The sequence below is a fragment of the Scaptodrosophila lebanonensis genome, unplaced genomic scaffold (genome assembly GCF_003285725.1).
Source record: "Scaptodrosophila lebanonensis strain 11010-0011.00,11010-0021.00 unplaced genomic scaffold, SlebRS2 tig00000001-arrow-pilon, whole genome shotgun sequence".
In the NCBI taxonomy this organism is placed as follows: domain Eukaryota; kingdom Metazoa; phylum Arthropoda; class Insecta; order Diptera; family Drosophilidae; genus Scaptodrosophila; species Scaptodrosophila lebanonensis.
In genome coordinates, this window is record NW_022060529.1 from 8,051,960 (window position 1) to 8,068,727 (window position 16,768).

General features: G+C 37.1%; 1 protein-coding gene across 21 annotated transcripts in view; it reads right to left on the reverse strand.

Moving 5' to 3' along the window:
• Positions 1-16,768, reverse strand: part of LOC115634261 (microtubule-actin cross-linking factor 1) — a 93,363-nt gene that overhangs the window by 70,935 nt on the left and 5,660 nt on the right. For 12 of the 21 annotated variants that reach the window (XR_003996423.1, XM_030531867.1, XM_030531870.1 and 9 more), the window contains exon 1: positions 1,833-1,930. Coding sequence is in view for 5 of the 21 variants with exons in the window: in XM_030531883.1 (XP_030387743.1) it covers positions 13,351-13,447 (97 nt within the window). In the remaining 16 variants the exon portion in view is untranslated. Of the gene's footprint in view, positions 1-1,832; positions 1,932-13,350; positions 13,895-16,768 lie in introns of those variants that run through there. The other 9 variants (XM_030531883.1, XM_030531885.1, XM_030531881.1 and 6 more) reach the window with 3 other exon arrangements.

The window sequence follows — 16,768 nt, forward strand, 5'->3', positions numbered from 1 at the left end:
GCTGCTCTCATTATTCATTTAGAGTTTGCCAGCCCTCTGCTTTGTACTTTGTTTTATTGTTGTTGTTTCTATAAATTTTTTAATTTTGTTTATGGCCTGCATTGTGCATTGTGTTTTGGTTAATTTATTTATGTGATTTTCACACGACAGCCAACAATTGTAGGCCGCTCTCAGGGCCAGACGAAGTTGCCAAACAAATGGCAAACAAAATGTTTGCTGGCATTTTTAAGTCATTTTCATAATAAATGTCATCATTTTCTAGGGCGGCTTTTTTGCAATATAATTAATTTACAAAGCAGCAAGATTCGGTCAAATGTTTAACTGAATTTTTTTTATTTTATTAAAAGATTGTATTTGTTTTCTTTTTTCACAATTTTATACATAGGTGTTGTTATTTCTTCACTCCTTTGGCTCAGGTTGAAAGCTTTCACAGTTCACGGATTTGCAAAATTGTCCGCTAATTTAAATAATTTTCACTCAACATTTTTGTAGCTCGCTGTGCATTTTCCATTCACATGCAAAAACTCACACAATAATTCATCAACATTTTTTCTTTGCTGTTCTCTACTTTTTTTCTTGTTTTAGTAATTTTCTTCGCATGTGTTATTTGCTTTTCATTTTCTCCTTTGCATTTCTCAACACTGTGGCATAGTTATGGGTGTCAGCAACATGTTGCACAGCCTGCATTTGTATGTGTATGTGTTTGTGTATGTTTCTAAGCCGTACGGTACATGTCAACAATCTTATGAACGGGCCAAGAGCTAGAAAAACCATAGGCCAAGATAGCTGAAGAGAGAGGGAAATGGAGAGGGAGAGAGCTAACTATGCCTGGCATGTGTAAGCCACGCGAAGACCCAAGAATGTAGCAAACAAAGTGGAATAGGCAAGTGGCAAGAAATGAAAATGAGTACTACCCGATGGGCACAGGTAGTCTTAGCGTCTTAGCCACAAAGAACGAACACGAAGAACCCTCAACGAACGAACATGCGTTTGGCATAACTAATTTGTTAGTAATTCGCATGAAAAACGACATGCAACAGAAAAATGTTGATACTCTAGTCTGTTCGCAATGAGAAATTAAATTCAAAATGTGCGTGCACGCAGGCGCACCGACAACAAACAGAACGAACGGACGAGTGGACGAGCGAACAGACAAGCAGATAGACAGACACAAAAAAATTTTTGGTCAGCGCCTAAAAAGAGCGTAGAGCTTTAAAACTGGTTATTGAATGAAAAGCCAGGCGGCCAGCAGCAAAAATAAAAAATCCGCACACAAAAATAAGAAGCAGGCAAGAAGTTTCTTGACTCGATGATCGGATCGTCGCTGTTGACGGCCTCTTGGGTTCTCCGATTTGTTTTTTTTTTTTCTTTTCAGCTGCTGCAAATATTTGAGAAATGCGCCCCACAACAAACCAACACATACAAATACGCGCACACAAATACAGCTGCTGCGTCACAGGAAGAAAGAGAGGCAGCGGGAGAGGAGCCCAGGCACAGGCACAGACCAACCAATGGCCCACAAATTATTTTGCCATCGTCATAAAGCAATCCGCGTTTATTTAGGACGATAAGCAAAGAACCGACAACGACGGTTTTTTATTTATTTTTATAGTTTTTCATTTCATTTGGTTGTTTTCCTTCTTCTTGTTTTTGTTATGTAGTGTATAAAGATAAACACTTATATATGTATTGTATGTACATATAAGTGGAATTATTACTTTTTATTTCAACTTTGAATTTTGCACAATTGGTTGTTGTTGTTTTTTCACTCTACAATGAAAATTTTAATACACACACGACGAATATTTTGAACAACTATTTTCACGTTTTACTTGTTGTCGTTGTTGTTATTCCTACTCGTACTAAGGGCCCCCACAAAAGTGAAGCACCAACGGTCGTGCGTTCGTTGTGTGTTGGCAGAGTTTACAAATTTTTGTTGCTGCTGTTTAGCTTTTCTGCTTTTTTTTATTGAACTAAAAAAACGAAAAATTTGTAGAGACGCCAACCGCTCGGTATCGTTGTTCAAATTGGACTGAGCGCACGTTTCGTTTGGGTGTCGCGCATGAGGTCTGAGTCTGAGACTCAGGTCTGAGCGAACTGAGTGCGCGCCAATGCAAAAGTTTGTGTGTGTGCATGTCAGTGAGCAGGTGTAGCTGCGTGGCTGTGTGCGTTTGCAAGTGTGTGGGCCGCACGCAAGACAGCAGTGCCACAGACAGAGCGAGAGAGAGAGAGAGGAGGAGGAGATAGAGAGAGCGACGTTGCGATGATCGTGGGAGCAGCAGTAACAGTGGCGTCAACAACTGGCTCTACATTTTGAGTGAGTTTTGCAGCTTTACTGGCCTGGCTGCATGAATGACCAAAATTGTCATGCATTGTTGTATTTTTTGCTGCTTAGCGATATGTAATGTGTACGTGTGTGTGCAAAATAAAAGAAATGCCACAAATTTGGTCAAGAAATTTGTGTATTTTTTCGGAGTTTCTGCCTGTGTCTGTGTCTTTATAATGGTGCTGGTTTCGCATCGAAACGCAGATACAAAACGTTTTTTTGGAGGAACAAACTTATGTGGGTTTTACAATGCGCCAAAAAACCACCGCTAATGGTCATGGCCGTTATTAAAAGCCAAGCTCTAATTTGGTTGTCTTCTTGCTTCCGCCAGCTTTTTGTTCGACTGTGTTAATAACCTAGCACGAATAAGAAATGATGCTGCAAATCACATAAACCAGTGATTATTTTCATCATTTATGGCCAGCTTAAAAAGTGTTGTAATATGTATATGAATTAATTCCTACTTCCCAAACTATTTGAAGTCATAGAAAAAATCTCTACAACCCCTTTGAAGTATAAATTCCACTTCATAATATAATTCATGCTTTGAACTACATTTGAATGGACATATGTATGTATGTGCATATGTACATGTATTAATGGTCTTCCTTTTCGCTCGCTCCAAAGAGTGCACACAACAAACGAAAATAGTTTGGCCCAAAAAGCAGGAATTGTAAACAAATCAAAGACATACCCGCAAAAAGAAGAACTAAACTCAAAAGCGATTTGTTGCCCAAAAACAAATTATAATGTGAGGTTGAAAGAACTTTTGGTTTTGGCTTATAAACATACATAAGCTGCTAAAAAAGCAACAACAACGACTGGGCGCAAGAGAAATATTATGTGTAAAAATAGTGGAAGAATCCATAAAAATGTAGAATGCGAAGATTAACAAGTCATCAGAGAGCCGACGAAGACGGCAACAACAAAATGAGCGTTCCTCGAGTGAAGTTGCTGCGAGTAGTTTGAGTGTTTGAGTATAAACATGTTTCTTTTTGAGTGGCTGCTGTAGAGTGGTTGTTCAAGAGCGATGCAGAGAGGCAAGGGCGGCAAACAGCTGAGCGACGCTACTCGTATGTGTGAATTAATATTGCTAAGAGGGGGCAGATGTTTGGGATGCGTCTGTGACAATGTGGGGTAGGCTTAATAGAGGTTGTAAGTATTTCAGAAATCTTCACTTTAAGCTTAAGGAAGCGGCATCTTGCGAGAACAATAACAGCAGCAGCTGCAAATCAGCTAATTCTAATTAACGGAAATGCATTGAAAGTGACGCGAAAATTTATATTCATAAAACAACACTTGTTTAGGATGTGAGTCAGTATCGTGTTTTGTGGGCTCTGTGACTAAGCCAAGCCCATAAAAAAAACAAGGTGGTAAGCTACGCTTTTGGCGTAGGCTTAAATCGCCAACGAGGTTTTTTTTGGGCTTCAAGTAACAATCGTCATTGGTATATATGTAAATACAAAGGAATTAATATAGATATAAGCCTAGGAACATATGTGTACATACGAGTGTGATGTGTGATATATTGTGCCTGTGTGTGTTCATACTATTTCGTTTTACCTTCGCACACGCCTTCATTCCTTCATTCATTTGCATGCCATGTCTCAGTTGAGTGATTCCAGTATCTAGATAAAACACACTTTGTTGTTGCTGCTGTTGTTGGCCAGCCAGCTTAGTCTACTTTAGCAGACGCGGCCCACTTGTGCATTCGCCAGTTGGGGGCACTTCCTCAAGTGCTGCACTCACACAATCTGCATACCTACATACATATGTACATATATACTTAAAAAGTAAGTCTTATATGGGAGGCGTTGCCTTTTCTTTCAATAGCTCGCACTTTAAACTCGATTTGCGCGCTTACGCAAATTCGATTTTTAATTGTTAATCGCCAATCGCAAGTCGTTGAGCAGATTTTGAATTGGCAACATTTAATTGCCAACTGATTTGTTATGGCAGTTTGAATTGCTTTCTGACACGATAGAGTGGCGTTAAGGCCCAGTTTGCGAACTGGCGGGCAGTGAGGAGGGATGAGTTTAGCTCGGCAATGGCTCGGTTTTAAAAGTTTATTTTACAGTTGTGGTGGGTGTACGATTATGTTAAAGTCTAGCTTAACATTGAAACTTGCGAGTTTTCAATGCTTGAGTTGAGAAGGCCGAATGCAAAAACAGTTCGACGAATTAAATTAAATACATATTTGTAATCTTAAATCATCACACACTAAGGCTATTCACGCTTATAAGCAGACATTAGACATTAGACATAGAGAATTCATATATTTGTGCATTTTCTTCAAATGAGACAGCAAAGCATGTTTATTTTAGATCCTATCCTAAATACTACACTAAAATTATATTCAACAGTTTCGTAATTTTTACTTAAATTATAAATTCTGTTTGCTGCATATCTAGCAATTACTCAAATAAATGTACTTGAAGCATTAACGCCAATCAATACATAACCATAAAGAGGCTGAAGATTTTTGCTGTTTTAAAAACAATTTATAGACTGTTGATAACATATTTATTTTGCTTTCTAGAAACACAAGTCCTCACGCAATCTAAACACAACTATTTTTTCCGTTTTTCACACAACTTAAATTAAAATATGATTTTTCTAGGAACTTTAAATGAGTCTTGATTCACACGTTTTTTGATATTAGAGTTGGAAAATGTTTAGAATTTTTAGAGTTCCCACAAAAATTTGTCATAAAAATATAAAAAACCCAATAAATTTTATTAAATTTAGATCTGAATTGCTGTAACCTTTTTGGAATATCTTCGAGAAATTGTTCACCTCAATACGTTAGAGCCTGATAATCCTGTAAATATATAACATTCCCAATGCGAATTTTGCTTGGCTATTTTAACATTCTTTGCAAATTTCAAAAGATATGGATCTGCATAACTGTTGTAATACATCTTGGTCCCCTTTAATAGCTAATGTCGTATGAATGTTTCCATTACAACACTCACTTAACATTCCACTAGACCAGTATTGGCCAGCTTTGAAACATATTTATGCCTCAGCAAGCCACAGCTGTCTGTATCGATATCCAATGCCCACACACAACACTAACGCCCAAGCAGCGAAAATTCTGTCTGTCAAAACCACATCCGTCTACAGACTTACACACAATTACATACAGATATACATGTATATATAATGCAAAGAGTCAGGCAGACAGATAGACACTTGCACTCGCAACACTCAGACAGTTTTTCCGTAGCGCCGCCTATCCTAACCATAAAGTCTTAACGCACGCTGTGGGCGGCAATGAGGGGCGTTAACCGAAAAGCAAATACCGCTTACTGTGCTGCAATCGTTCGTCATGCGCTTAAAAATGGAGACATTACTTGTACTTACATTGTTTTTATTTGCCTTACAATGGATGGCTGGGGGGCTGTGCGTAAGGGGCGCCTCATCACACGAAAAAATGCGCAAAAATATGTCAATGTGGCATTTTGGACAATCTGAAGTGGGCCTGAAACAATAGGATGTCTTATAGACAAGCAACGGCTGGCTCGACTGACTGCCTGCTTGACTTACAACAAATGTGTAAACAAAAGGCGGCTGGCTATGAACAAATAAAAGCAATAGCGTTTGCGTGTACTGAGCTAAGGGCTTGCAGCCCATTTGGGGGGCAGGGCAAGTGACCCAGTACCCCAAGTTTCCAATGACAGGCTTACGTGGGCCTCGTCACCAGATTCCATTTAGCCGTACGGCCTTTGATACACTCGACAAAAAAACATACATAGTATAAAAGTTTTAAATAAAATCGTATTGGGTTGTTTTTTTTTACAGCTCTAAGCGTCTATTTCAGACTGAAAAAAGGCTTTTTAAGTCAAAGTATCTAACATAAGGGTTAACATATTCTATCTTGCAATACTAATAAAGATGAAAAAATTAAATCTATCGGCTCAGGTGTTGCAAAGAGCTGGTAATACAGCAGTTCTATCCAACAATTTTTATTCCAAGACTATCACTGTAGAATATATTGTATCTATAACTAACTTCTCAGTATTTGTTCTAGTCTCAGAAGGCTATAAGAAACGCAAAAATGATATCTTAAACTTGTCCAACGCAAGTCGACATCTTATTCTTTTATCTAAATTGTCTCTAATGTAAACAGAAAGCTTCTAGTCATTTAAAGAAGTAGATTGAGTAGTCCCCACTGTTTAGAAAGTTCTCATATAGATGATCGATTTGGCACGAACTCTTGATTGGGTCACATGTTAGACAAGCAAATAATTTGCACATATTTTCGTTAAATTATTCAAACTAGCCATCAAAGCAGAATTATATTATCAATAAAAAGCGTTTCTTAAAAACAGTTAAAATTTAAAGCTATTCACAAAAGAAAAGGGAATAAGGGAACATTTCTTATATCGTTTCATTGCTAATTAGTCTTTTCGATTATTTAATCCAATTGTATTGTGTTTTTTCTCTATCGTTCATTTATCAGGAGCTCTGTTTAATAAAACATACATACTTTTAAACTTTTAAATACATACTATACATTTTTCCAACACATCCAACATATACTGCACTTTTGACTTTTTCTATTTTCTGGAATAATCCCTATTTTTCCTCAAAGTGTACGGACAAGCTAGTACTTTTATTTGCGTGTAATGTTATTTAAATGATTGTCTGTCTAGTTATTGCGGTTGCTGTCATTTTGTATTTGGTTTTTTTTTTTTTGCCAAAAGCCAACTGGTTTCAAAAGTGACGTCATGGCGGTGACAACCCACATACGCACACACACACACACACACACATACACGAGCACGCAGCTGTGCAACGCAAAGTAAGCGAGCAAGTCAGGAATATATATAACAGCCCATAAATAACAATGAATTGATAATGGCCATAATGTCTCCTCACATGATAATGACGATGACCATCATCGTGGTCGCAACTAAAGTGTGAGATCATTGCAATATTGGCGAAAGTTGGGGGCGTCTGCAATGCCTTTAAAAACCAGAACAACAACTACACCAGCAACCCTATTAACATTGTTTTTGTTTTGTCAGTTGTGCAATGACACAACATCTGTCACAAAAAGCCAGAGTCGAGTCAAGTTGTCTCCTGACCTCGCGAAAAATACCAATTTGTTAATGTAAAGTGTGTTGCTATTGTTGTTGTTGCTGTTTTCATTACCGAACACCATCGGAGGTAATTAGTAGCGTAATTAAATATTTGTGTTTATTTCATTTCCATACAAATTATATTTATTTTTTACCATTCCATTTATTTATGTTCAACTGTCGTGTCGGCGGCCTCTTTGATTCGCGCTCCGTAGTATTCTCTCGCCGAAATTCCACTTGAATTGAACTTTCTGCTTAGCATTTTGGATGAGCATTTTGAGATTTCGAGTTGATAAATTGACAATAATAATTGCTTAATGACTGACTCACGCGAATGGCAAATATATAAGCCGAGACTGACAGCTCAGTGACAAAGAATTGTACGTTTCCATACGAGAAACGAAGTGAAACTTCACAAAAGTGGAGTCATTGAGTGGAAGATCAGGACGACGAATCCTTAAGCGGATTACTATAAGACACTTTAAAAATCTGATATCAAAGGACAACATCTTATGAACATAATTAGATTTAAACTAACAGGATCCCAAACATTTTGTTGTGACATTTTGAATTATTTTAGGGGAATTACCGATTTATTGAAATTACTGTTTTGAGTAGCTTTGTTGACTTAGATAAGATTAAATACCTTGATTGTATTAGGTGTGTTCAAGAGAGATTAAAACTGGTGGCCAGTAATTTTATCTTCACATGACTTATGTATGTACATATGTAAGTATTAACTCATTCCTGCATACCTTTTGGCAACTTTTAATAAGCTTAAAAGGCATGCAAGGTTGTGGTTGCGGATCCATGGAATAATTAATTACTTCCATTTCCAGCCTAATGCGTTAAAGGAAAGTGGAAGTAGTCCACCGATTACATTGCATAAAATGAAAGCTAAATAAGAAATTAAATGTAGCTATAAACTAGAAGAATATCGGTATCTTTGCAAAGCAACATTATCCTAAACTCCTAAACTTTTAAAACGATCATTCGAACGTATCCAAAAAACCAATATACTACAATTTAAGTTTCTTATTTTTGCCTCTTTTAGTGTTACCTGGCCTTGAAAACGAATCACACAACTTTATCTCAATACAGATACAAAGTAAAACAAACACGTTGATCAATAAAGACATTTTCGTATCTAATTTACTACCGTTTTTAATGTAGTCATTAAATTCTAATTAAAATCCAACACACTCAAAAATGTCATAACTTAAAACGAATAATTACTTCACTAAAAGTCAGCGAGAGCGAATGAGAAATGCAAATTGAATTGAAAACTGATTAGAGATATCGAGGCACACACACTTACACACTCATGATATGGTTGGAAACACGCATACATAATCACAATTAAAAACTCAAGCCAACTGAATAGTAGGGAAATCAAAGGAGAACTTGAAATAAGACCTCTCCACCGACCCATAAACAGAAGCAAGTTCAGTGAGAGAACAGTAGGTGCTGTAGTTGGGAGTGCGGTAACAAACAAAAAACAAAAATAATAATAATAAAAAACAGTTATCAGTTTTCAATTAACAACATCGTGTTATGTATGGGGGTAGGCGTATCGTATCTATAAGATACAAAACAAAACAAAGTGCCGAAAAAAGCAGGCAGGGAGACAACCAGCCAAGCAGGCAGCGAGCAAGTACAAGCAAAAATAGTGAAAATAGTAAAAATAGGGGAAGATAAAAATAACAAATTATGGGTGTATCTTTCGTAGGTGTGTAGGTGGGCTGACTGGTTGGACTTATTGCCAAATTTTCATTTCCATTCCTTTATCGTATTCAAAGAACTTGTTACAAAGAGTGGAGAAGTCGTCGCCATGTCTGCGACATGCACGACACCGTCCTACTGAACAGTCGCAACTGTACTTCCGGTCTTTGTTGCCAGGCTAATTACCCCCGTAATATTAAGAACTTGCCGCCTTATATGTCGAGATGAGACACACACGCAGAGCGCTGTGTTCCGCATATCTAATGGATAGATAAACAATTCCCATTATACTCTGGGTACGAGTACAGAAATCTTTTTAATTCAAACCGGCTCACATAACGAGCGCTACGCGTGGCATTTTAAATCGAATTCTACGAGTATGACGGGCGTGCGCCAATCTCATCGACAGATTTATTAATGAAACACTGATTGATTTGCTAGTTTCGTGCACGATTTAACAACCGATGTACACAGATTTCAGTTACTACAAGTAGATATAAGAATGTAGAGCTTTGAAGATTGATTTACATGAATCCTCTCCTTCATCCCAATGCAAAAACTATCCAAGTAATAATTAATTTAGTTTAAAGGGTGCTATGTATTGTTCAATATTTATCAAGAAAGTATTGAATGTTTGCGATTTAGAACTATCGATAAATATTTGTAGCAAGAAATTTCCGTTGTTGTAAGATAACAAATATAGTAGTGTTATTGAACTAACAATTTTTGAATGGATGTTTAACAAGGTTGGAGAAATCATTCTATAAAGAAGATAAAAATTTATTAATTTATTTATTTATTAATATTTATAAAAAATCACGTTATCCTCAGCTGATTATAATAAAATTTCCTTGAATTTTCTAAAAGAGGTTTGATAGTTTGAGGTTTTTTTTTTTTGCAACCAATTTATGGAATTTCGTTTCTTTTAAATACTTTCAAACCACAAATATTAATGCATTCATTCAAAAGTTTTTTCTTAACATATTGCGAATATGGAGTTCAGTTACTAAGTAGACTCTAGAAGCTATTGAATGCATTGAGGTAGGTCTAGTTATACAGACCTACAATACAAACACAAGCAATCAAGTTGTAGAGCATAAGATTGACAGTTTCCCCCATTAACACAATTAGTAATGTTTCAGAAATTTACTACACCTCATGACTGTTTTAAAGTTTGATTGCCGATATCGCTGCTATTATAAAACAGTTATGCATTTGTGGAAACACAATATCTATAGGGATAACGAACCAAGCCGCCGTCCGAACACAGTCAACAATTGCTGTCCAATTCTTTTCATATAACACGAACATGATGATCAAGCACTCGATGATAACACGCTACTATAAATAAAAGCTTATGCTGCAAGCAGGGAATTCGTTACGATTTGCTTGCCGCTACCTTAAATGGCAAATTTTATCAATCAATAAAGAGCGTAACAGTATCGAGGCGAACAATATAAATAGTGACGAAAATGAAATGTAGAACTTGTTCGTTATAAAGCCGTCTAAAAATGCGACCCACACAGTTTTAGAAAAACAAATCGGCACTCGCCGCAATCTATATACTCTTTGAAATTGTAAGCATGGTTTTTATTAGCTCTTTAAAAAATATTTTTTTGACGCTTTTAAAACTTTTATCTTTTTGTGGATAATGTGCCAATAGTTGAAGTGCTATTATAAAAACGTTCTTCTAAATACAACATAAGAATCCTGATACACTATTGATACATTAAAGATAAGTCCCTCCATCCAATGATCTCGAAAGTATAAAAGTTAGAGTGGTTAGAACGTTTTATGCAGCTAGTTTTAAACTATAGTTTACTCGTACTTATGTTCTTTATTCGATAAATATTAAGTTGCATTTCAACAGCTATTAATTTTTATGAAATACTTTTGTTTATTTGTCATAAACATAATCTAATAAGTCATAATATAATATACTCTAAAATGTATTTTATTAAACCAGCATTTTAAAGAGGGGAAATCTTTTAAGCCCAATTAAGAATTTATTGCTAAAAGTGTTTACAGATATCGACAGTAAAAGAATCGAAATTTATTTACAGAACATGTTAACACATACCTACATATGTGAATCGATGTATTTTGTTGCTTTACTAGCATTAGAGGGTATACCATACATTTGGTTAAATATGAGTACAAACAACAATGGCAACAACAATGGCTAGATGTGTGGGCGTTTTGTTCATTAGCTGACTGCTGGTGGTTGGTTCGCGCAAATCGTTTACTTGGCCCGTTTATTAACCCACTATGATGCAGACCCAGCCCCAGAGACCCACACAACACTTCTGCAACCAAACGTATGTAAGTTTTCCGTTACATGTTTTGCATGTGTGTGGGCAAACTGGCTCAGGGCTAATTAAAACTTGGCAGCAATAAAACTAAACAGTACCAGCACCAGAAACAACAACAACAGCTACAAAAACGCAACTGCAAAAACTCTGAAAAAGTTGCTTGAAACGCGTAAGGCTAGCTTTTTCTCCATGTCGGGCCCGAGTCTACATAGTACTTATTGATACCCGTCCGGGCTTGTGGGTTGATGTTGCCGCTTGTAGGAGTCGGCCGCATTTAATTGCCAATTTTGTGTGTTTGTGTGTGAGATACAGCGTCTCAATCGACGATAAATCGTAATCTAAGTTTCCAGCTTTTGCATGTGAGAGCCGCAAATGATAATGATAGTATCAAGTAAAGCCAGTTTTTGGTGGCTCAAAGTAAATTTTTTGAAATATATACAAAAGTATGTACGATGACAATCAACTCTGTTATTTAATTACTCGTTTGATGAGAGCACAAGAAAGTGCTTCAGGCTCAGCGGGACAATTAAATAAAGATATCTTTTAATTCTGATATCAGAAGTTAGCCGCAACCCAGTTTGTTTTAAAATGTAAACCATTTAACTAAATAAAATAAAATATTAGACGCTTATTTGAGGGTGCAACGATTTAAAGTGCGATAGGGATTAAGTTCTGGATTTAGTGCTATTTAAATGGATATACAGATAATTACATATTTTAAAGTACATTTATTTTGTACACATTATAGTCGGGATTAAGTTCTGGATTTAGTGCTATTTAGATAGATAATTATATATTTTAAAGTACATTTGTTTTGTACAAGTATACATGACTTTATCCGAAGCTCTGCTTTTCTAAATATAGTAGTTTACTTAGACTTTTAATTTCTTCGAGAATGAAATATAGTATACATTCCTACAATATATTCGTACATATATTCGCTTTATTTTTTTACGATGCACATGCCTCTAGTTAGCTATTACCAATTTTTTAATTTTCTTAAACATGGATATATCTTATCATTGGTGAACATATTGATTCTAATTCTAATCGATTAAGAAATATCGCAACCAAATGTTTACAATTATGTAAATAATTATGTATAATTATGTATGTATGTATAATAATTTGTATACCATTTTCTTGTTTATTTCAACTACCGTTGTGGATTTGTTATATTCAAGTATTTCCAGAAGAGTTGCATTCAAAACACACTGGCTTTCTTGTTCCCATTTGTTACTTTGCTATTGCTGCCTATTTTTTCTAGATCGATGCACCCATCGGGTTATTGACTCTCCCCCTACACAATTGTCAAGCATTGAATAGATTTAGATTTTGTAGTTTGCTGACAAGTTTTTTTTTTGCAAGTTGGCAAACAATGACGCCAACGGCAGCGGCAGCGGCAACGCCAGCAAAATGGCGGCGACATAAATTTCGATTTTTGTTGCGAATGCAGAAAAAAACGGGAAAAGCAACGCAGGCGACGCACACAGACGGATACGAAAGATGCAGAAATAGAATTGCAGCCCAGCCAGCTTTGCATGGCATGGAACGTATGGAGAGCAATGGAGGCTGTACCGTTAGGCGTGGAATTAGCGTACAATGTGTGCGTTCTATGGCAGGGAGGCAGGGGTGAGAAGGAACATTGAACAAATGCAGAGGAAGAGAGAGAAAGGGAGTTGGCTGCTGCCCAGAGAATGATGTTACAGTTTCACAGTTTGACAAGCACTGCAACTTTTAGTGCCAATGAACTGCTGCTAAATCGACAAAAATTCATAGCATGCAAATGGGCGACATATACAATATAACGGCCGTTGTCTTTTAAAAATTAAATTTACTTTAAATAATTGAACGAATTCAAATATTTGTAATGTTTGTAATGTTTTATTTGCTTTGCACTTACCTGCTATGCGCAGAACGGCACGATCGGCCGGATCCAGTTGCAATATGCTGAGCGGCTTATCCTTAGCCCATTCGCTAAGGGATTCGCGATCCATCATGATATTGGCAGCGCTCCCCGTTGATGCATAGATGCGTCGGCGTTTGCACAATTGCTGCTCGGATTGATGATGACGTGGTTGCAACAAAGGCGGACCGAATGGCGTGGGGGATGTTGCTGATATTGCCGCCTGCGATTGTTGTTGTTGTTGCAATTGCAGGAGTTGGTAGTGCGGCGAATGCGGCGAGTGCGGTGTGGAGCGTGAACGTTGATATTTGCGCTGGGACGCCGTGTTTGGGCTTTTGAATTGTAACAACGTGTTGTATTTCTTTGTATGTGTAATAAATCGCTGTGCTCAGCTGGGCGGACAACTTATTCTTGTTGTTGTTGAAGCGCGAGTTGTATTTTGATGTGCCTTATAATTATTTCTTAGCTCCTAACTTTTACTAAGTAAATTTAACTAAAATTTAGCTAGTAACATTTTTGCCAACTTGATTTAATACTTTTGCTGCAAGGTAAAAAACAAAAATTTTTAATCAGCAAAATGTTAGAAAATTGTTTTTCTTTTCATTATATTTTGTTTATATTTAAGTCCAATATCATAATTAACTGCTCATATTTTTTTAAAGCATTACAATGTGTTGCATACTTTTTGGCGGCTGCATTAATATAGTTGTGTTTACTCATGTGGGTGTTAGTGTGGGTGTTGTCACAACAACAATAAACAAAACAACTGTTATCAATTAAGTCGCCCTCAATTGCTAGTGGGTCAATGCCAATATGAGAAGAATTCAAAACAAAAACAATGTGTGATAATAATATTAAGCACAGTTTTACAGTCACTGTGCAAAGCTGCATGGTTTGCGGTACATTCAAACTTAATCAATGAAATGCGAACGTAAACGGAAACTAAGCAAACCACAACAAAAACAACACCGATAACACCAACAAGAACGCTGCCTGATAAAAGCCGCAAAGACAACACACATATGTGTATGTTTGCGCGAAAGAGAGCGAGATAGAGAGAGAGAGAGAGAGAAAAGAAACTGCACATTGCTCTCTCTCTGGGACCAGTTCTCAAAGAGCTCTTGTTTTGGCTAGCACGCATGCGCACTGGAATATGAAATACCGGAAACAGACGCCGACCGCTGGTCAAACAAAACGACGCGAAACAGCGTGTAAAGTGCAAGAAGGAATAACAAAAAAGGCAAGTTGACAGTGGCAGCTGTGTGCAGCAAACTTGGCCAAAAGCAATAAAAACAAAAAAAAAAAATGAGACGTAAAAAGCAAGCGATTGTTGCTGCTTATACTCTTCTTTTTGTAGCGTACCTTGTCTTGCCGTTAGATTCTATTGTGGTTGTGCTGCTAAGATGGCCAATTATCGCTACTAAAATGTATTGTTATTGAAAAAATTCCGAATGCTTGTGAATGTCTGTGTGTGGGAGAACGTGACGCGTTGTTGACTTTTGCGACTGTTGCCTTTTTATTATCAATTGTTGTCTTTCTACACGGGCATTACTTTTCATATACGAGTATGTATAGGTACAAGTATTCTATATAGCAGAGGTAGCAGTCGGCAACACAGAGTGCCTAAACAAACTAACTGTACACAAAGCGCCCAAATTGGCATGAAATTGTTTAACAAATAGACGCACATGGAAGTTTGGCAGACGTGAGAGGAATGCCAACGACAACAAAAACAACGGACAGCACTCAGTTGACTGACATTCTAAAGTGCCGCTCAAACTGTAATGCGACACATACTGTTAACAAGACCGTCAAGTGCAGAGCGGCGGTTCGCAGTTGCCGTCGCCGTCAGCGCAACCAGCAAACAAACTTATCAATAAAGCCCAAAATTTTATATACATACATGTGTATGTGTGTAATTGTGTTTTCGTCTGCGGCTGTGTGTGTGTGTGTGAGCTCTTATCAGCAGATAAGTGGGCATGTATTTCATTGCTTTCATGTTGACGTTGACTGATAGGCCGAGAAGCTATAGTATTGCTCACAACTTTTCAAACCCTAAGGTTACGAAACTATTTGCTATTTGCTTGCTACCTGTGATTGCCGGTATAGGCCTAAAAATGTCGCCGTCGCTCTATTTAAAACACTCTTTTGATCTAATCGGCCGCAAAAGGCTCGTAAAACAAGCCGAAATGTGGCAATATACGTTCTGAATTGCTGAAACTTGACAATGTTATTTATTATGCGACAGCGATACGCTGTTCTTGAACTCTCGCAAGTCTACAATGTGGGGGGGGGGGGGGGGGGGACGGTAGAAGACTTCCAATTTTAGCTTTAATTAAAACATATGAAAATTGTCTCAGCCGTACAAGCCACACGGCGAGAATTTAACTTGCAAATTAGTCGCACAAATCGAAAATAGCATAAACGACAACCACAACGACACTGAAAACACGAGACCAGACCCCGGGACGGACTCTTGCCCTCCAACAGCGACGTTGATGCTGGCGCTGACGCTGTGATGGCGACAGATCCGCAGCTTTGCCAGCAGTTCTCCGACAGCTGCTGCGCAAATGACGCCACCGGACCGAAGAAATTAAAAGCGTCTGTTGCCATCAAGGGCTGGCGATGCTAGGGAGACCACCATATGGCCTAGGCGGGAGCTACATTGATTGGAAAAATTTAGTTTAAAGAAATAATAATAATAAATAATCTGTCACTGAATTTAGTATAATACCTAAAGCCAAAAAAACAATTTACTCTTTCTTTTCAATATATTTCCATAAACAGAACTTACGGCAAGGCTGGGAAAATATTACCAAAAGCTGACCGACCTATTTGTAGCATTAAGTGCGCGTTAAGAAGTCAAGCTTTTCTACATTTTACATAGCGATTATTATTGAATGGACAGGAATGTCCTTTACGATCTAATCGGATCTTATTGTTGCATTTGGTGATATTAAAACTCTTTCCTTTCGTAGCCAAATTCATTATTTTCCTTACAAAATAGCACGTTTTTTTTGTATAAATGTATATACAATTTAGCTTAAGCTAGTTGAAAATACGTTCATTTCTAGTCAGCAAGTTCGTGACCTTCTGGTATCCTGAAACACCATAATTTAATAATTTGGAGAGGCCTAGTTCCAATTTTATAAATTGCAATGCAGACTTTAGCTGATCATCTATGGCTTTGGCTAATGATTGATGAAAACTTTAAGGAATTGTCTGAACCTATCATCTACATACGTTGTTTTCTTTAATGGTGGTTCTGTGGTGACATAATTTCTGTACAAATTTTATGACTTTTTGTGGTTTTGTGAAATTGTATGAAATCGTGAATTTCATGGAAAGAAACAGAACGTTATACTTAAAGTAAAGCAAACGAAACTTGCAAGAATTCAACAAATCATTTAATAAC